The sequence below is a fragment of the Pholcus phalangioides genome, unplaced genomic scaffold, assembly GCF_987345545.1.
Source record: "Pholcus phalangioides strain wild (caught in Gottingen) unplaced genomic scaffold, Ppha-v1.0 ptg000010l_1, whole genome shotgun sequence".
Lineage (NCBI taxonomy): Eukaryota > Metazoa > Arthropoda > Arachnida > Araneae > Pholcidae > Pholcus > Pholcus phalangioides.
Window position 1 is genome coordinate 15702380 of NW_028301603.1, and position 22204 is coordinate 15724583.

The 22204-nt window shown below is 36.3% G+C and overlaps 1 protein-coding gene across 1 annotated transcript; it reads left to right on the forward strand.

Annotated features, from left to right (window-relative positions):
- The first annotated feature begins 696 nt into the window (after nucleotides 1–696).
- LOC149080994 (EF-hand calcium-binding domain-containing protein 7-like) lies at nucleotides 697–20388 on the forward strand. Its single transcript, XM_089237715.1, has 10 exons — nucleotides 697–909; nucleotides 2582–2777; nucleotides 5508–5563; nucleotides 8578–8710; nucleotides 11709–11809; nucleotides 15256–15544; nucleotides 16705–16841; nucleotides 17662–17871; nucleotides 19073–19180; nucleotides 20222–20388. Exons 1-10 carry the CDS (start codon nucleotides 811–813, stop codon nucleotides 20294–20296), a joined length of 1404 nt encoding a protein of 467 aa, XP_089093841.1. The 5' UTR covers nucleotides 697–810; the 3' UTR covers nucleotides 20297–20388.
- The last annotated feature ends 1816 nt before the right edge of the window (nucleotides 20389–22204 follow it).

Below are 22204 nucleotides of genomic sequence, written 5' to 3' on the forward strand. Positions count from 1 at the left end.
AAAACCACCACATGACGTAATCATGCTAGTTTTTGTTTCGTCGCTTCTTTCTGATAAAAATGAAGTTTAATTTTATTCGTTTTTTCCCGTTCTTTTTTAAGGATATAGAAGTTTTTTTCTATCACGTTAGACTCAAATGTGTCGAGGGAAATAAACATACTTCTTTTACAGGAACATGTGATTTTTTTGTAAATTGACCATACGTTCCGGATTTCATTGAGATGAAGTGGCGTTTTTTTCGGAGCATTTAACTGACTCATCGTTTTAATAAATAATGATCATTTTATCAACATTGCAGAGGAAGTTCGATCTGAAATTCTTCCGCAGCGAATTTCTCATTTTACGTGAGTTCTGCATTGATGAAATTGCCCGTTTTTTTTATAAAATATGGTCACGTTATGTCAGTGACCCGATTATGGATATTTTCTTGATTGTTGTCGAAACAAGTCCTAAATTTTGAAAGAAAATACTAATTCTTTGTTGAATTTGCTGAAAAATGGTTTTTGTGTGACATATGAAAGGCGAAAATCAAAGCAACGTTCAAAATTGTGTGTGTATGTGTGTGTGTGTGTGTGCCCCGTGAAGTATGCATCATATGGTCATTATGGTTATTCTACTTTGTCTGATGTTCGGAAATATATATCACACAAAGCATTCCTCATTCGAAATTTTTTACACCTTTGTTTATATTTATGGTTTTGCCAGACGATGCCATAACGATACCGTAACTACAAAAATAATCGTAGTTTTTTATTGAACATGATAATGCTTAATTAATCTCTTTTGACCGTAGAAATAGGTAACAAGAATATGGCTGACATGCGGACTTTGTTGAGTGCCTTTAGGACTTTGGGTGGTGGAAGCGACGGAAAAATTAATTATATGAGATTATCCTCATTGATACAGCAGGTGTGGTGTTGGTATATTCATTTGTTAATTTTAGCATGAGCTAAAGCTTCTTTCAGAACTCTCGCCATCCTTACTAATAAACACTCTGGATAACAAACGGTTCTCGCCAACGAACAACCACTCCTCTCCAACAAACACTCAGGATAACAAACAGATCTCGCTGGCGAACAGTCACCCCTCAACAATAAACACTCGGGATAACAAACAGATCTCGCTGGCGAACGATCACCCCTCAACAATAAACACTCGGGATAACAAACAGATCTCGCTGCCGAACGATCACCCCTCAACAATAAACACTCGGGATAACAAACAGATCTCGCTGCCGAACGATCACCCCTCAATAATAAACACTCGGGATAACAAACAGATCTCGCTGGCGAACGATCATCCCCTACGAATAAACACTCATGATAACAAACAATTATTGGCAAGCAACAGTAGTTCCCTCTAGTAAACATTCACATTAGATGGTACAAATCCGGGAAAGGAAATTCAACTGCCTGTACAGAGATTCGAACCACCATACCTCGCAACCCATGTATGAATTGATGTTGAGTGATATCTTCATGTACGATGCCATCTGGTGGCCATTACCAATATGTGGGCTATTATCTGAGATATATGTCTAATCGTCCATTGTACGGTTCGGTTCAGCACATATATGCTCTAACGAATAAAGAAATATCTGTTTCTTCTGTAGTGTGGCGATCTAGCTTATTTGCTTGGCTTGAGAAGGAATGGTTGTTTGATTCCCCCCGCAGAGACAGTTGACTTTTCTTTCTTGAATTGAACTTCATATAAACCAGTTGTCAAAAAATCTATGATTTGCGGAGCAGAGGTGGCTGGAGAAAAAAAAAATCTACTCGTGTGGGACCTATTTTTTGGCACCCAGACTATGTTTTCTAGTCAACAATACTCTTTTTTTTTCCCCTATTAACTTGGATTTGGCACCCTCTCTATAACCGTGTCCCATGCGACCGCATGAGTCACTTGGCCAAAGAGCTGCCCCTGTTGCTGAGAGTGACATTATCCTTATACACCAATGTTTCCCAAAGTGGGCAATATCGCCCTGTGGTGGGCAATGGAAGGGTTCCTGGGGCAATAGAAGCTGTGGGTTTAACATAGGATCCCATGGGTTCACTTGAGTAGGGGGCGATGAGAGGAAAAATCTTCTGAAGGGGCGATGGAATGAAAAGTCTGGGAAACTGTTATACACTGTACGCTCGATATAACGACTTTCTCCTTCAACCCATCAAAAACGGACATTATATTGGGAGGGTAATTATATTAACAGTAAAACGCATAAGACTTATCCTACCAGTTGTTGTAATTGAATGGTCGCTATAACGACTATATAGCTACCTTTTTTTGTTAGTATTTTTCAAATTTTCTGTCATTTTCCGGTAATTTTCATACAGAACAATCATGACTTTAAAAGTTTCATTTCCCTGAGAAACTTTAAAAGCTGCATCCTTTTTTTGCGCAAACACTGCATATGAAAAACATTCTTTTTTTTGTAATATAGTTATATTGCGCACTAACTTAGGACCTTCTTCTATTTCTAAATCAATTTTAGCGATCTTTTTTCCATAATTATTATCTACATTCATGATGTTTTATTGATGTCTTATCAACTGTGGCGTTACAAATCTATTTTTTTTTTCCGTAGAAAATAGGTATGACGGAGCAAGAGTTGTCTGACTTACTCAAAGGCGAATCATGTCGAGTAGGTGATCAGCTGGACTTTATCAGTTTATGTAGCTCGATACTCAAAACCAAGTACCTGTTTGATTGCATCTCACCAGAGAATGAAAACATATCATCGAGTAGGAAAGTCAACACACGCACATTTACTCGCCGCAAAAGTAAGGTATTGTTTTGTAATGTGTGGGTACATGTATTGTTCTTGTTGTACAGCAGCTTTTTTCAACTTATGGTCCACAGACCCTTGGGAACATGGGGGGGGGGGGGTTCCTGTAAGTACTTTGGAAGAGCTGCGGGGGTTAATTTTCATATACAGGGCATCCATAATTAAAAGACCTATTAAAAAAAGCCTACAGGTGAAACCGGTCATCAGAAAATTGTGAAAGTTTGTGGAGGACTTCATGAAGTGATGGAAATTTGTTTCAGGGGTGAAAAATCAGTTGCTCATGTCGCCACCAGAGGGCATTTCACTTTGAATACCTGTAGTAAACATGTAAATTTATGTAATGTAATGTCATGAAGCAACTGTTATAAAACCGAGAAACATTTGTCGAGATCTTGTTTCTCAATGTGTTTGCTGCTCACAATGGCGATAAATTTACAAGATTGCGCTTTCCTAGTTAAATTGTTTCACCAAAACAGCAATTCTGCAGTCACTGCTCTATGCAAATATCAGACTTGCAAGAGGATTCGAAAAGGTCCAATGAATGTTAAAACCTTTGGAGTGTGATAACAAAATTGGAAGCCATAGGATAGTTGGCTGTTCGTCCTGGAAGAGGAAGGAAACCCGTTTCTATAGATGCGGTACAGGAAGTTTTACTTCAAGTGGACGAAGACAGCGCTTTGAATTCTCGTGGTAGCATTAGTGTCAGGCATGCAACACAGGCAGGTATGTCTTTAGAGTACTATGGGCCTCCGAGCCAAGTGATTTTTCAGTGGCCTACCAGGAAAATTCTCGAAAATTTCAACCAGTTCTCATTTGTGTAAGGCCCTTCTCTGGAGGCCCCGGGCCATGCCTGGGTGAGCCCATGGATTAAGATGGCACTGAGCACAGGTGTTCGATAGGCTACGTTCAACTGTTTATAAGATCATGTGGAATATCCTCCGATATTACCCGTACAAACTTTCACTTGTGCAGTGGTTGCTTCCACATGATTATGATGCTCGACTCTGGTTCTCGCTACGGTTTCTAGCTTGTGTTGAGGTAGATTCAGAATGGCCTGGCAATAATCTCTGGACAGACAAAGAGCATTTTCACTTGGATGGTGCAGTCAATACTCACAACTGCCCAGTTTGGGAACCAGAAAATCTACACACTATCTTAGAGGTTTCACTGCATTTACCGAAAGTGATGGTATGGTGTGGGTTTACTGCAATATTTATTCTTGGTCCCTACTTCTGCGAGGAGTTACACTCTACAGGTCCAGTGGCATGTTTGATCACCGGGAAGTGTTATACATTGCTGTTACAGAACAAAAATTTTCTGGCTCTGCAAGACGTCCCTGCCTTGCACACACAATCTTTATGAAAGACAGAGCTCCTCCACACATTGCAGTGTGTGTTAAGAATGTCGTTAAAACACATTTTACAGAAGAACGTGTCATCAGCTGGCACTTCCCTAATCTATGACCTAATCCAATCTCTGGACCTTATCCCATGTGATTTTTGGCTTTGGGGGAATTTGAAACTTCTGGTAAGTCATGACAATCCAAGAACTTTACCTGACCTTAAAGGCAGCATTTCACGCCACATGCTGAACATTTCCCCGCACACACTTCAGTCAGTTGTGGAACATGCCATCTTGCGATTTCACATGGTATCTGAGAATGATGGCCATCATGTGGAACATGTTTTGTTACTGTAACAATTGTTAAAATGGCAGATGTTTGCCTAAATGTGTCATTTATTAATAAAACGCTCTCTGGTGGCAACATGTGCAACTAATTTTTTTTCCACCACTGCTAAATTGTGAACAATAATTCAGTCTCCCTTGCATATTACTGTCCCGAAATTATCAAACTTTTTCCAAGAAAAAGGAGTGTTTTCTAACAAAAGTCACAATTTCCATCATAAATGAAATGCTAAATAAGCTTTTACTAAATTTTGAATAGTAAATCTGCTTCCACTCAAGCCCGACTCCCAGAACCAATCCAGATAGATAAATAAGCATTCATTGTTTTTCCAAGAAGTGAAAGAGTTCGCCTAACAAAATAGGGGAGGGGGATCAGAACATCTTAACTTTCCTCCCATCCAAAGGACAAAAATTTGCACTTGGCCAAAAATTCTTTCTATTTTAGTAGGTTTTGTATCTACAAATAGCCTAATGGCCGTATTCACCAACAGTTTAAACTACAATCGCAGGTTACAAGATTTGAGATCAACACGGATTGGTTAAAATTCTGAATTTAACCAATCCGCGTCAGTGTCCAATCCTTTTACCTGCTGTTGTAGTTTAAATGCTGTCTGTGTATATGACCGTAAATATGCCTTCCATTTCCACATTAGACAGTTTCTATCTGAAAGATTTTTCCTATTATTGAAAAATCATTTATTATTCACAAGACCATATATTTGTTCTGTTTAAGACAGGTCTACGCCTCATACAGTGTCCGTCGTGGACAGGTTTTACTGTATTTTGTCATCAGGCTCACTTTAGTAATCTCAAAGAAAGTTGTAGATGCAAATACCAATTTTTTAGGTATTTTTACTGATTTTTTATTTTCTCATCTTTTCTCAATTTTCTAACCTCCATGAAAAGTGGAATTTCTCATCCTTGGCTTTTGCCCCCTGCAAGTGCCATTTGAATTTTTGATGTGCCCTGCACTATGTGAAAGGCCCTTTGTTTAAAATGTATGCGAGAAAAAATATTTTTTGTTTTTTATCTTTGATAGGTTCGGCAAAATCTTCGACTGGGACAAGGTCATCATCTGGAAGAAGCTGCTCTGAGGTAATTACAGTCAAATGGGTTTAAGGCAGGGGTGCAGAACTTTTTCCGATTAGTGATACTAGCTATAATACCCGGCTCTGCCCGGGTTTTCTCCATGTACTGGCAGCAAAAGTAACAAACCATTGTGTAAGGCATATACATGTCTAAAACACATTGTTAAGGAATTAAAGTAACCACAAAGTAAACATTCTTAATGTCATTGTTGCCCGACATTTTTTTTCACAGCTCTGATGATTTTTAAAGTAGTCTATCCTTCAAGTCAGGTCCTGTTTTGTATATATAAGAAAAAATTTTTGGCGAAGATCAGTCTAAAATTGAAGATTTGTATAGAAAAAAAAATCAATTTTATGTACAGCATATGGATTGCTCTACTACTTTACCACACACCAACTCCAGTCATATATCGCATACACTAATTTTCAACTGGTGGAGATGGGTGGGAAATGAAGGCACCATCTGTGGTCGCCCCATGTTCGGTAGGTAAAGAACTTGTTTCTGTTGTTCTTAGGCCAGATTCAAACCCATGGATCTTGACGGTAACCTCCATAGTGGAAGGCAAGCATCTTACCACTGAGATACTCAGACGTTATAGATTGCTACTGCATGCACCCTAGAAACTGTTATACATGGACCAGGGCTAGAACTGGGGGAGAAAGGGATGCAAAGGGAGCGATTGTCTTGGGCAGCCAACTTCAAGGGGAATACAAAACACTGAAGGGATAACAAAATCATATGTGCTCCCCCACATAAAATGCCATAGTTACAACACTGATATTGGGTGCCCATGTGACCTTTATTTTACAGGGCATTCTCATAATTTTGGCCATCCTGACTTCGTTTAAAAATGACCTTTTTTTTTTCCAAAATTTCAAGACCTGCTTGAATTTTTATTCTTGACTAAGTGCCAAGAATTGGGGTTATTTTTATATCACATGAATTATACCATAGACGCTCGATATAATGACCCACTTTGTCCCTTCGAAAATGGAGGCTATATTGGGAGGGTCGTTATATTGAAAGTAAAACATATATGATAGTCAGTGTATAGAACTTTTGAGGCTTATCCAGTCGTTGTAGTGGAATGATTGCTGTAACGTGGGGTTGTTGTAATGGAATGGTTGCTATAACGTGGGGTCGTTAGCCTCGACTGTAATTTGATACTTATGACTATAATTATCATAATTATTGATATATCCAGCTTACATATTTATTTATCATGTTCAACATTTTTGATGTGAATTAAGTTTTGGTCTATTGTGATTCATAGTAGTGCTTCATCTCTTGCCAATTGAAAGTTTTTCTGTGATTTCAGTGATAAATGGCAACTTTACATGACTTTGAAAAAATTTTTTGGCAAAAGTTAGCAATGCCCATATCATAGCTGCCAAGTGTCCCGAATTTTTCGGGAATCTCCCGAATTTTAGCTTCATCGCTCGACCTCCCGAAAAGCTCTTAAATCTCCCGAATTTTAGCTTCATCGCTCGACCTCCCGAAAAGTTCTTAAATCTCCCGAATTTTAGCTTCATCGCTCGACCTCCCGAAAAGTTCTTAAATCTCCCGAATTTTAGCTTCATCGCTCGACCTCCCGAAAAGTTCTTAAATCTCCCGAATTTTAGCTTCATCGCTCGACCTCCCGAAAAGTTCTTAAATCTCCCGAATTTTTATGAAAATCACAAAAATCCCTAATTGTCCCTAAAAATTCCCTACTTCATTAAAAAAAAATCCCCGCTTATGGAAACAATCCCTAAAGAATTCCTTGTGGGGCATGAAGCCTCTTTTTTTTCCCTTTCGAAATGACGTCACACGTCGTAGATGGGGAAATTCCCTTTTTAAGGAAGTTTTACGAACCCTCTGATGGTAACAAGAAAGTTGTTTGTCTTATCGTGCAGGGAAATGGCTTAGCAGCCAATAGTTCTGGATAATAATTGAAGGTTCTAGTTACGCGCGTATGGTCAAAATTTCTTTTGTTTAAGTTACGTACGTGCGATATAACAAATCATGAATAATGATAAGCAAAAACATATTTAATCAATTTTAAAGATACTTATTCCGATGAATTTCCTTTCATCAAACATTCTAGAAGAGGGCCGACTTTTCCTTTTTGTACAAGTTGTGTTACGGACATAAACATCGGTCATGGAAGGACTGCCATCATCACTCGTGAAGTGAAAAAAAAACATCAAGCAAGTGTCACAAAAAGTCAGTGTTCTTCAAAAATTGACGGTGTTTTCCTTCATCTTCCAATGATTTTGGGGTCATTCGCGCAGAATGTTTGTTCACAGCGTTTCTGATTGAACACAATATTTATTTTTACATCATTGAAGTTTTGGCCTCCGATTTCACTTGTTTTTTGCGTAGGAATTTTATTCCCAAGGGTTTAACTTCCACGTGTGTAAAATCCCTATTTTAATTTGACTTCAGTTTTTGAGTAGGGATTTTATTCCCTACGCTTTAACTTTTATGTTTGGAAAATCCCTATTGTATTTATTAGGGAGTGGTTTTAGCATAAAATACGGGTTTGCGCGAAAATCTCCCGAATTTTCATTTTCAAAAGTTGGCAGCTATGCCATATTAATCCTGATTTCCCCCTTATTTTTATTGAGAAAAATTGATACTTTCTACTACTACTAAACCACACATGCACCTCATCCACATTCCTCTGCAGAATTTCTAACTAATTGGTTCATGTTGGAATGTGAGTGTATGTGTTGTGAACCTAACGTGTGAAGTTTGTTACTGTGTAATGCTTGTTATGGGCAGTGCTATCATCTGCCATCAATTTTATTTATTTTTTTAAAAGATACTTTCGACTGGAAGGCCTTCGCAGACAATATGGAACCCCTTGGCGGGCCAGAGGTTGTGCACCTTTGATTTAAGGGAAAAGTAAACATGGAGCAAACAGTCTGTGCATGTCTTTTCCAGGGTCATAATACTATTCTGTTCGTCTCATGTTTTTTCTTCTCTTATAAGTATGTAACTTGTTTTATCTATTTTATCTGTCTGTATACCCCCAGGATCCACATATGGTTTCATTGAAAGGCTGTTTCTTCGACTGTGAATCATCGAGTTTGTGTGGCCATAGATATGAACTTGAACTGAATGAAGATTCTCCAGTAGAAATTACTGCTCAAGCTATAGATAGAAAAGGTATTTTTTATAAAAACTGAATCGTTCTATTACGTTCATTACGGAACAAAATTTTCTTATTCATGCAATATATTTACTTGCTGTAGATCAGCCATCTTCACCCTGTTGCTCCTTCAGGTACCATCAGTGCTCAATGCTCATACTAAATTTTGTGTTCACAAGCACTTGATCAACGCTTCAATTAAATATCCTGTAAAAATTTCATTCAAGAATTACAATTATGAAGATTTCACACATACATATGTGAATGTTGCCATAAGGGGTGCTCTTTATTTAGTGATAAGCATTCTTGACTTGAGTTCTACTCGTTACTTGAAAAAAGTTGAATACCCTTGCTGAGAGAGGCACAAAATAGTTAAAGATATCCCTTGCTTTACTTGATTTTGAAAAGTGAATTCAAGAAATCTCAACCCTTCCAAGTTTTCTCCGGAGTTAGATTTGCAAGCTTTTTTTAGGATTAAAACTGGAAATATATATATATATTGGCAAAATCTGTGCGATTTTAAGGATTTAGATGAGACAAATGTGAATGAACTGCTTGAATCCAACTCACCACGACTAGCTAATGAACATCTTTTGGCAACTCACTGTTAATACTATCAGCATTTTAATTGAAGAAAAATATCTTAATGGGACTAGAATTTTCATATTTACGAGGGATATGCAAGACTATTTCTTTGCTGCAGAAGTTTTTATAAAAAGACAAGGAGTACTGCTTGTAATTTGAATATCAGCCATTTAATTTGAATTTATCCAGATCCAGTCCCACCAGAAACAGTTCATTCATCAATCTATTGAAGACAGGAGCTAAACAGTTTAATTAAAATCTTTAGCATAAATTTACTAAATTTAGTTATAGGTTTGAATAATAATTCATTCACAAAAATTAATTTTGCTGCTGGGAGTTAAGATTCTATTTTAAAATCCCCCAGAATAAACTTCCCTACCTTACCCATATTAAATTCAATTCACTTTATTGCAATTTTGTCTTACATGATTATTTTGCAGAACTGATTAATTACCTAAAGCGAGGGATATCAGCATTTTCAACTTTTATTATGATTGAAAGCCAATAAAAATTCATGATTTTACAGTCTAAAGTTATGTAGAATGATTCAAATGTGCCATGAGCACAGTTCCTACCTTAAAATATTCAATTCTTAGCCATTTTATGGTCCCACTTTAATCTGAGAATAACAAATTCTTTCCCATGAATTTGAAAACTTTGCAATTAACTACCAATCATACTTTGCTTAAACCTTTGGAATTGCTAAAATAACTTTTCTGAAATAACTGAGCCTACTCAGTTTATAAACCCCATCCATGCCGTCACAGACAGAAGACAGTTGTTTCCACAGAATCTATTAACAGTCCTAATTTGAAAACACTCTCATGACATTCTTTTTTTCCAATAATCCCATCTATCATATTATTGGATTTCAATGATGTGTGTTTTTCAGCGAATCAGAAGAGTTTTTCCATAGACAAAGATTGGAGATGTATTTGAACAAGCATGGTGATCACAGACACACTAACTTGCTCGAGGGCTATAGAAAAATGAACATGCAGTTTTAGGGAGCACAAAAAGTGTTTATTAGAGCGAGTCCTTTCTCTTTCTTTAAAGGTTCTACTGTGTGATGCAAAAAGCACTTTTTGTCCCACAGAACAGGGAGATGGTGAGTGTGATCCCATTGATTTGTGGAAAATTCACAGATGACAATTCACCACCACGTAATTCACAGCTAGAAAAATTCACAGATGGAAAATCACAGCTGGGAAAATTCACAGACAACAGCTCGTCACCAGCAAGTAAGTGAAGTGACCAAGTGAATGCGTCAGCAAATGAATGAGTGACAGAGTGAGTTTGAAAATGAATTGGTGAATAAGCTAGTGGCTATATGAGTAAACTGGTAAACGAGTGAGTGAGCAATTGAGTGAGTCGGTGATGTTATGAGTGACCAGGTAAGTGGGTGAGTAACCATATGAATGATTGAGTGAGTGACAGTATGAATGACTGAGTGACTCAGCAATTGAGTAAGGACCATATGAGTGACTCATTCATTTACCTGCTCACTCACTTGATCATTTGCTCACTTGCTTACTCACTCTTTTACTCATCAACTCACTCACTATGTCACTTTTTTGGGAAATTTTCCTAGCTGTGAATTGTCATGTTTTTGAATTTTTCTTTCGATGATTTGCTCTACAGTGAATTGTTGTTGATGAATTTTCTGCATACAGATCCCATGGGTGATGCAATGCAAGTGAGTGAGACATAGTAAGTGGTGGTATGAGTGAAACCTAAAGTCCATTGCCGAAAATTTTTATCACTAAGCTCTGAAGTAAATTTGTTGTTTCCATAAATCTTAGTTTGTGTCTTTTAATGTGCTGGGTTGTTAATCTGAAGTTAATTGGTGTTGTACTTTCTCAGCCACAATTTAAAATATTTTGCAGGTCCATGTACACCTTTGGACTTGGACAAATGTATAGGGCTGTATAAGAAAAAAAAAACCCCTCAAGATAAGATTCCTCCATGATATATTTATATATCTTTTATCATTATTATTAGCATAATCTTATGTAGCTGTGTTAAATTGTGAAGTGCGAGAACTTCCAAATACTGCTTTATAATAAGCTCTTCTTAACCTATCATATATGATGTCTATGAACGTAATATATGCTAAACTACTAAAAGTAATGATGGGTATTGGATGAGTGACTAAGCAATTCATTGAGAAAAATAGGACGTAGGGGAGGAACGTGCAATTTTGTAAGCTGAAATTGATTTATTAAGCTTGGGAGAGCAGCTACAGTAAAAGGTTTAAGTATCCTTTTTTAGTTATCAGTTTTGTAAAAAAAAAAAAAAAAGAAAGATCTGTTTTATGTTCGTTTTATATCTATGTATTAATAACTTTTAATATAATGGACATACTTGTGGCTTTCTCAAATATTTGTGTATTTCAAGTGTGTCTGCTATATATTCTGTTTCCTATTTCAGGCTTCATATCACCATCACCAGTTATAGAAGTGTTATTATTTGAAGAAAATGATGAAACAAACAAAACGTTGCTGACGTTTTCTTCTTTCATTGATTCTGAAGTAAACTTTTATTTTCTGTTTCTTTATCAAAAGTTGCATCAGTTATATTGTAATCACAAATCATATCAGAGTATAACCCACTGGTAATTCCTAATTTAGTTATTTGTGCTGTCTGTAAACATGTAAAATGCAATTGAAGAAGAGTTTCTTGTGGCGAACGGCTGCTGTGTTTATTACTAATTCATTTTCTTCTCAAAGTTTCCCCAACCTTATGTTGTGGGAACCCAGTGGTAGCTTGGCTCGTGGTTGGATATTTGGGGGGGGGGGGAAGGAGATTTCCAAAAATACACTGCCATGTATCGATGATAATATGTACATGTAGGGCGATAACTAGGATTTTTGCCACCCCCACCAATTTAAAATTCAATAATTTTATATGATGATCTTTTTTCCCCCCTAAAATTTGCTGCCCCTAAATTTTTCCACCCGAGGCAATTACCCTCTCTCAGTCTCAATCTGCCCTCTCAATCTGTCCCACCCAGTTCCGGCCCTGACTATATGTACTATTTACAATTAGTGAAGTATTGCACTGCATTTGATAATTTTTGTTTATCAAATTATTTTTCACATTATCTATATATTTATGCAGTACTAAAATAATAATGCTCTATCAATGCGTAACATTAACGTAAATAATTTGCTCAATGAGCCTTATCGATAATTTTACATTAACAATCATTATTTAGGTCTAGTAGTTGCCACTAGCAATGTTTTTTTTTTGCAAATTGTGAAAATGCATACTCTTATTATTCTAATTTAAAAGATTTATTATATTGTTACGATCTATAGATGATAGATGGCGCGATTTGTTCTATGGTTCTCAGAAATATCGAAATCTGTTAGCAACAGCAGTTGATATCGGTTTTGGTTTAGCGGAAAGACGTGCGATTAGCGAAGAACTGGTGGAGGGTTGACGAGAACATTCTAGAGGGTTATGCCCCTCCAGGCAGTGGCACCACAAACTTGGTACTATGAAAAAGAAATTTGTAGAATATTCTTTTTCTCGAAGTTTCGACCAGAGCTATAAATAGTGAGGGGATTAGAGATTAGGGAGATTCTATGAAAAGTCAGTTGTGATTGAACTTTGCGAGAAAGTTGTTAGCTCTCTGATTAGCTTGTAAATACGTGTGAATTGTTGTTCTGTAAATAAATCTGTATTTGTCCATCGAACTGCTTCTTGTTTTGCAATCTCGAAGTCTTGTGAAAAATTATCCAGAACAATATTTTAATGAGAAAGTTTTAAGCATATATTATTTTTTATATTCAAATATAGTATTTTTTTATATTCAAATATATTATTTTTTTATATTCAAATATATTCTAATTTAAAAAATACAAAAGATACAACAGATTTAAAAGATAGTTGATAGATGGCAGCATCAACATCTGCAGCACATTTTTTTGCGCTGCCAAAACGAATGCAGTAACTTGTGTTAACTATCCCCTTTCCTCCTTCTCTCTCAGTAATTAGGGTATCTCGTTTGGCCGCAGGGTGGAAAGCGCCTAAAGAGGAAAGAAGAACATGTTATCTCTCCATGGAAAGTTCTGCAGAACCTTGACCATATGACCCGTACTTTATGGGACACTTTTTTTTTTTTATCAGTGCCTTTTGAAAATATTTATTTTATGCCAAGCTATTTAATTGAAAATATTTATTTTCAACAGATTTTAACAAATTCATTAAAAAAAAGAAATTCAATGGTATTAAATTGGTACCAAATCCATTTGAATTATTAAATTAATGACTTGAAATTTTCTAGGAGGGCACGTGCGTCACACCTCTTTCACGAGCTCCCCCTGTGGGAACCAATGTCTTATGAGTACCATCTGTGTGCCTATAATTTGTCAAGAGGTGCCAAGCTATTTAATTGGTTTTCTAGCATGTTTCATTAGTGGCCACTAAATCGAGAGGGTCTCATATTCTTCAGAATAGAAATCCATGTCCTGCTGAGGGACTTCATCGCCTCCTCTCTTTGATAGTAGGAATTTTGGTGTTTGAATATTTCAGTACTTTCTTTGTACAGTGGAGGAAAAAAGCTGTCTTTGTCTATTAGTATCTAGGCCTTAGAGAATTTGTGTTTACAGTCGTTATTGAGAGCTTGTCCAGAACCTCTGTTCTAGATAATTAGAGTATAATTTTTTTTCTCTCTTATGCAGGGTGTATTCGAAATCAATCAATGAATTTATTATGTTAACAAACTGGCCTGTGCTAGATAATGATGAATCATAGAAATTATTATTTTGAAAAAAAAATTGTTTCTAGCATATAACAGAAACTGCATAGCATTTTTCTATCTCAAAAGCAAAGCAAATATAGGGTGTCCTGTAAGTCCTAATGCAGCCATCATCTCATCAACCATTCTTCATAGAGGTATGGTTCCAATTTAGAAATGCTCAAATTGTGTTCAGAAATCATCCTGTTCTAGTTTTGGAAGTGAAATGACAGCCTGTCACAAAATAAAAAAATTAGGTTTTTATTCAGACATCTTGTCTTAAAAAACTCAATTAGAAAGCTGTTGCTCTGTCTCTTCTGAGACCAAAAAAAAGTTTCACATTTCTAAGTGTAATATTCACGGAGATATTTGAGTTCAAAAATCTAAACTAACGGACAACACTCCTTTCCTTTGTTTATGCTATTCTTTCCCAACTTTTCACAGATTTTTGAATTCAAACATCTCAGCAAATATTGCACTTAAAAACGTGAAACTTTTTTTTTTGGTTGGCATCAGAAGAGCCTCCCTGTTAAAAAGTTTTGCCACAGAGAGCAACAGGCCTACAACAATACAAATATTCAATCATTATACTTCACTCATAGTTCAAAATATAGATGGCAGATAGCAGCCCTATAACAACCATAACACATAAAAAAAACCTCACGTTACGTTCATAACGCATACAGCTTCCAGTATGACCCAGGTCTTTTTTCACCATCTGCTTATATATTCTTCATTGAGACAGAGTGGCAGGCCCTGATCTGGCTAGGAGGAAGAGGAGGTCTCAGAAGAAACAGGGCAACAAAAAAATTTCTAGTTGAGTTTTTGAAGGCAGTGTTCATGTAAAAATTACAATTTTTTATTTTGTGGCACATTGGATTTTCACTCTATAAACTGGTAAAGGTTGATTTTTGAACACATTTTGATAATTTTTTAAATTGGGAACATTCCTCTAAGACAAATGGTTGATGAGATAAAGGCCGCATTAGGGCTTATAGAACACCCTGCATAATACACATTCACATCAAAGATTTCTTTGAAAGAGCATTGTATTAGTTCAATGTGTTCTGTTACGAAATAAGGGTTTAACTTTCTTTAGCAAACTGCTTTCTAAATCAGTATTTTTGTCTTTCTTTCATCAGATAAATTTGTTTTTATAAACAAAAGTTCATGCCAGATAAAATTTTTGTTTTGATCCTAATTACAGTTTTTGTAAAATAAATCTATGTTCAGGGATACTGTTCGATCAACACTAATTTGAAGAAGGGCAGATACCTGCTTGTTCCAGTGACTCTGAATTGGACTGCAGACACCACTTCTGACCCATCAGTCTTGGAGCCGATGGTCACAACCAATGACAATGGCGAATCGGTTCTCACTCAGTCTTGTAGAGATGCACTGAAAGTGATATTCGACTGCATTGACTTGGATAGAAATGGCTTTCTGTCAGAATTGGAATTTGATCTATTCATACAGTACATTTGTGGTGAAAGTGCTGCTGATGAATGGTCAACTGTACAAGGTAGGCTGTGCAATTCAAGATTCTCAGAGATACTGCATGAATTAACATTTTTAAAAAAATGATAACTTTTTAAATCTAGTTTGTTTTACATACAGCAAAATCCCCTTTTCTCGAAACTCTATTTCTCAAAAACTCTGTATCTCAAATAAGAAGAAAAAGTTCTACATTTATTGTACTGAATCAATGCACTTTCATCTCTCTGTCTCGGAGTATTTTTTGAAAAACTCGCTACCTGTGGAAGGTCAAGCCATAATTATATTAAAAAGAAAACACTGGAATTCCCTTTTTTCTGCTTGCTAGAGAGTTTTTTTCAAAAGGTAAAAGGAACTGAGGAGAAAAAGATGGGCAGGTCATCGGAGCAGGCACTCTGTGATATAGTTGATGAAATCAGGAACAGGAGATCAGAATCAAAAACATGCTGCTGCCATTTCGGCTGATTCCAAAGGGGCATTTGATTTGCTGAGATATGGAAATCTTAGGACAATTTTCGAGTAACTTCCAGTTTAGTAACTGAAAAGGATAATGTTGGACCTCCTGATACAACGAACAGTAGCAATGGAGCTGGAGGGTAAGATGATTGAGCACAGACGAACAAAGGCTGTCCACGGGGATCATGCTCGTGCTCTCTTATGTGGAATATCACGGTGGACAAGCTTTTTATTAGTGGTCTTGGTCCCTACAATATATCCAAAAATTAGAGATGCCCGACCTTTTGCAGGGAAACCCATTTTTTTTGGTACATATTGGCTGGGCTAGGACGGATTTATATTGGGATGGAATAAAAAACATATCAAAACATTATTAAATACAAACATATCAAATGTCCATATTGAAAAAACAATATCTATGTTGTATGGTAGAAATGATTAAAATGTTCCTATGAAGTGAATTTTTAAAATTTTTTCAAATATGTTCCATAATGTTGTTCCAAACATGTTGTATAATATGTCTTTTTTTTGTGACAAAAATTATATAAATTCTATCTGATAGCTTGCATGACTTCTATCGAAATTCTCATTTAGAAATTTGAGTTAGAATTCTGAAAAATTAAAGAAACTCATGCCTTTCTCTCATGTTCTCGTTAATTTTTAGTAAAAGACTCAGAAATATTGAAATGATTTTATATGCCTCATACTAAATATTTATCCATCATGTTCTAGACAACTTTGATACAGTTAACGGAGAGCTGTCGCTGGATGGTTTCCTGTCTCTGTACCAAATGGCTATTGTAACAGATCCCACTGATGCTGCTTACATGTTTTCTAAAATGGGCCTGACCAATTCAAATTTAGAAAAGGTACCTGAACAAAATTAGTCTTTTTCGCAATCATGTTTCGTATTTTTACTCTGGCACTTGTTGGAAATCATATTCATAGTTTCTAAAACATAAAGGGCTTGACTAATCAATTAAAATTTTAAAATTTATCCCTCAGCCAAATTTCTGAGAATCCAAAAATATTGTTTCTGGAAAAAAATGATACAGTAAAAATAATATTTTTTTTTCTTAACCTTCCTTGACTTAATGGTCCCACTTTCCATATTGGTAGATATGCTGACATAATTTCAAAAATTTTATGTTTTCTCAGACTCATTTAACAATGTACATATGAAGCTAAGGTAATGTTTTCAGTCACAATGGTGACTTGACACCTAAGATTTTGTCAAGCTTCAAACTACAATTACCCTTTGTTATATCCTAAAGGTCTGGGAACAAGGAAAAAAGAATGATATAATCGATGACTTTCATTCCAAGTTCTAATGTACTGTAATTTCTAGTAAATAAGCAGTTGTGATGTCATATTAAAAAGAAATATAACTAAAGCAGAAAAAGTTCTCTTAGAAACCTTGAAAGTGGATTATGCCAAAAACTGTGACGCATGTTACAGAAGAATAAACTGTGTGAAACACTATTACGGGAATTTTCACTGGAAAAAATTCTACTTGTTGCAAAGCATTCTATTTTGAGGGTTGAAATGCTACAGCTTATGCATGTAATTCCATTAAAAATTAAAAGGTCTCACAAGGAAGAAATTTTCTGAATTAAATACATTGAATATTTCATAAATACCTGGGCAAAAACCATGTGACATACAAACTTTGCTTTGTAATTATTTCAGGCTTTCATGTTCGTATTGACAGTAAATGCGAAGGCATCTGTCCCAATTCTGAAGCCACTAGCAGTCAGCATTTGTGGTTCATTGATGGAAGAAGTTTTTCGGAAAACAGCCATAGAGAAAGGTTTCTGCAGTAAAATCAGAAACATGAAGGACTTGTTACTCTACACGCACAAACTTCCACACAGGGTTACGACTGTGGTTCAGAACCAGGTGAGAGAATATGTAGCCCCTTCTGACTCGTATGTTGAGTATCTGATCTAAATATAATTATTGTGACAATGTATTATTATTATGAGCAATTTAAATGCTGGTGCCCATCACAGATTGAATAGAAATTTTATTTTGCTATGCACTTGAAGCTCAACAAGCTAATGCAGTGGTATCAAAGTCGGACTGCCGTGCAGTGCTTGAGCACCCACAGTATTGTGTAACACTGGTTTGAAGTGAATCTCCTAGTTTGAGTGAACACTCCTAGAAGTGAATCATTTGAGAATTAAAATATCTACATAAAGCTAGAGACAGTATATTAGCTGCCCGAGTGGCGAGGTAGTAAGATGCTCGTCTACCACCGTGAAGGTTTCTGTCACGGTCCTGGGTTCGAACCCGAGGGAGGATATAGATACAATATTTTCCCTAATGAACTTGAGGTGACCACCGATAGACAGTGTCTTCATTTCCAACCCATCTCATTAATGGCAGTAAATTGCAATATGGCAATATGGCCAGAGTTGGTGTTTGGTGAAGTAGTATATTAGGTATATAAATACTGAAGAAGTCCATCTGAAGGAATTCTAAGATATTTTTAGGATTTAAATTGAAATTTTTGTGATGTAGTTTCAGTGTATTATATGGAGTTTTATCTTGTTAAAAGACTTAGTTTGAGTATCTGACATAATTTATAAGAAAAAAAAGATCTTAACACCACCATTTCATTGTATTTTTTTTTAGTCTTGAATTACCGATGTTTAGGGAATTATTGAAAAACAACTCACAAAAAGTTTGTATGCTATGTTAGAAATTTTCCATTGCTGTAACCCTCGTATGACATTACATGGAATCCTAGACTCATTTAACGTGTAACTCATTTATTTTGTAAGTCTTAGTGAAAAGTCCCCCCCAAAACACACTTATGCATACATCGTATTAGATGTATTTATATATATTCATATATGCAGAGTTTTTCCCTCCAAAAATTCATTTCAAAATCAGGTGGAAGAGGGGGAAAATTTATACACAGGTAAGTTTTAGCAGAGAAAAAATTTGACCCACAATGTGGTTTTGGTTATCCTCAAGAGGAGGGGTTGTCTTATACATAAATATATACATTATATATATGTATTTATGTTTTACTTATTACTTTTATTTATGCTAAAAATATTCTGTTATCAATTATTTTAATCTTCTTTCACAGTCTCATAGCAAAGTGAACGTAAGATTAGATTGCAGGAACAGTGAAAACTGTGATAGCCACAGAAGTACTCTCGAATACACAGTTGGTGTTGAACCAGGAAAAAGCATGGTAAGTATGTCAGGCATATTACATCATGAAAATGTGCATATACATAGAAATACCTCTGTTTGTCTTGGAATGAATTACAGTAAAATACTTCTTAACGGACACTCCTCAGATGCTGCCACTCCTCTCTCTCTCTTTTATGGCCAAATTATAATCTTCCCCTTGTAATAAAAGTATGCATTTCAAACCCCTGATTAATGGTCACCCCTCCTTTACTGACAAATTTGTTTGTCCCACCGGTGTCTGCAAAAGAAAGGTTTTACTGTACTGATGTATGTTGGCATATCACTTCTGTCAGTATATAACTCCATACTGTTTATATGCTGTATTTGAATTACTCATAGTTCTTTGGTTAGTTTCCAATGGATCAGTATGATCCGTTCAGGGAATCTGTTAGTGTTAGTAGACATTTTCATGCCTGAATTGGGATTCAAACCCAGTTCTAGTTCCCTCGACTAGACACTCGACTGCCTGGCAGTGAACTGTAAGTTCTGGTACCATGGTATTTTAATCACAGGAAGAGACAAAAGTCGAATAAAAGCATCACGTATCCTGTGTGTATTGTGGAGAAGCTCAAAAACAGAAGATGGATGTTGAAAATTTTTATTTTTCTGCGTTAATTTTTTGTTAGAAGTGCCTCAGAGTAATTTTTATGAGGAGTGTGTGCCATAAGAGAGTAATCATGTTTAATTCTCAAAGAGAGGGAAGGAAAAACACATTTTGTGTGAATAATTTTTTGACTCTATAGCGAATGCGTCTTAATTTTCTATTTGGTGTAACTGAATATTTTTTCTATCTTTAACATTAGCTATTCATGTATAAGCGGAGTTTGCTTTGTTGTTCAGAAATTTGTTCTTATATTAGGGAGGGTTTGCATATATATACAGGTTAGTTTTTGAGAAGGAAAATCAACCACTTCAAGATCCATGCTTCCATGGTACTGAAGTGGGGGGGGGGGCAGGCTTATGCACGAGAATATATGGTACTGTGTTGTTTTATTATATTCAGTTCATTCTCACGTTTTTCTTTTGCTCTTATTACCAGATTGGACATCACTTGTTTCCACACAATCATTCGTGTTCATGGTCTGTTCAGTGTATGGAGTCATTGATTGAATGATATTCTCTCTGCTCATTAAAAAATGTATCGTGTGAAAATGTATCATTTTCTTTGGAGTGTTTTAAAATAAAGTTTTTTTTTATTGAGTTGTATTTTTTAAGTTGTGGTTTTTTTTCTGTGACGATAATGAAATATAAATTGAGGTTTTGCTCCAAATTAATGTAAAATCTTTATAGGTGGATTTAATGAAGATCATGAAAAAAACCACGCACAATGTGTCATGGCCCCCACATCATAGAGCAGTCTCTCTAGGCTGGAATCTTCATGTACCACTCTATTTTAAATTTATAGCTTGAAAAAAAAAAAGATGAGAATCATCTGGGGGGGGGGGCCCTGTCACACAACCCCACCCTTGTGTGGAATGTTTGTTATGGGAAATTCTAATGCATGAGGAAAAAAATTCTCCAAGATATGTTAACACATTGTGTACCCTATATCTTCTCGGTTCTCTATGGCCCTCTTAATCTGTTGCCATTATTTCCATTTAACCCAGTGGTTCATGGATCCCTTTAAAAGATTTTAGAGGAGCCCGTGAGCTTGGATAAGAAAACAATCAACTTATTCTTTCAATATTATTATGTGCTGAATATAATTCGAAAAAGGGTGCGTGGCCAGATTATGTAACTGAGAAAACAGGACAAATCTTCACAAGACATCTAAGTACCCAAATTTTTATTTAGGACCCGTGGCTTTCATCTTGATATAAGAATAAATTAAAAACCTTGTAGTAGAATTTATTCAATCCTCATCAACTGTCAATAACAACAACTAAAGAAAAAAAATCAACTTCAAACTAAACTACGTTTTCCTTCTTTTGATGCAATTTAAAATTCTTTTAATAAAGCAATTTAATGAAACACTACACTTTTTCTCCCAAAGATAAACTTTTCCTGATCTGTTAACAACAGATGGCAGTACCTGTACCGAAAAACTGTTAACTCGTCCTCGGAGGGATAATTTGAATTTCATCATTCCAGGAGGACAAAGCTGTCGCGATGTGAAGTGCCCATGGGTGGAGATACGGGGGGGGGGGGGGTCAAAGGTAGGGTCGACTGATCTAATGTATAAATGTATATATGAATTGACATCATCATCATCATGCCCTCCCCCCAGACTTCCAAGTCTATCTCCGCCTATGGAAGTGCCGTCTTAGCACAGGCCCATCCGGGCACAGCCCGGGGGGACTCGTGAAAATGAAATCTGGTTAAAATATTTGAAAGTCAACGTGTATCGCCACGTAGGGGGGGCCTCAGAAAAATCACTTTGCCTGAGGGCTCATATTGCTGTTAAGACGCCCCTGGCGATACGTCGGTTATATGAAATGAAAAGTGCATGTAGTGGCAGCGCGCAATTAGGTTTGATCAGCCGGGGCAAGCACGCATTTTGCTACCCCACTTGCAATGGTGAAAGAGGGGCAAAAGGGTGAAATTTGTGCGAAAGACTAAAGTCAGACTGAGGTGACCGTATGAGCTGTATTTTACCTATAACTTTTAACGTCCCGACTTTTTTTAAAATACAGGGTGGGCAAAAAGTCCGTAGAAACTTTAGAATTCATAAAAACCGGAAAAATAACCGAAATAAACAGTTTGCAGGGTTAGCATCGCTAGAGGTCACGGGAATTTTTTTTTAAGGCAGGAAAAAAACAAAAACCAGCCAATATGTGGCTCTGGGTACAAGTCAAAGAAAAGATACGCAAATAACGAACAGAATGCCTCCAAATCGTTTATTACGGCAGTATGTGTTCCACATGACCAGCACTACAGGGGATAACACATTGCATGCGAGTCACAAATCCAGCAACGGCAGAGTGCAGCAGGTCCGGATGTATACATGACACCTCTCGGCGGATCGCATCTTTCAGTTCCGACAGATTGGATGGACCGGATCGATACATTTGGCATTTCAAAT

What these genes read in the sequence shown, in the direction of transcription:
- LOC149080994 (XM_089237715.1), top strand. Translation starts at nt 811, where the DNA reads ATGGCTGACATGCGGACTTTGTTGAGTGCCTTTAGGACTTTGGGTGGT. An exon ending in TGAATGGTCAACTGTACAAG is followed by an intron (nt 15,545 to 16,704) that starts GTAGGCTGTGCA and finishes ATCATGTTCTAG; the next exon opens with ACAACTTTGATACAGTTAAC. An exon ending in TTGAACCAGGAAAAAGCATG is followed by an intron (nt 19,181 to 20,221) that starts GTAAGTATGTCA and finishes TCTTATTACCAG; the next exon opens with ATTGGACATCACTTGTTTCC.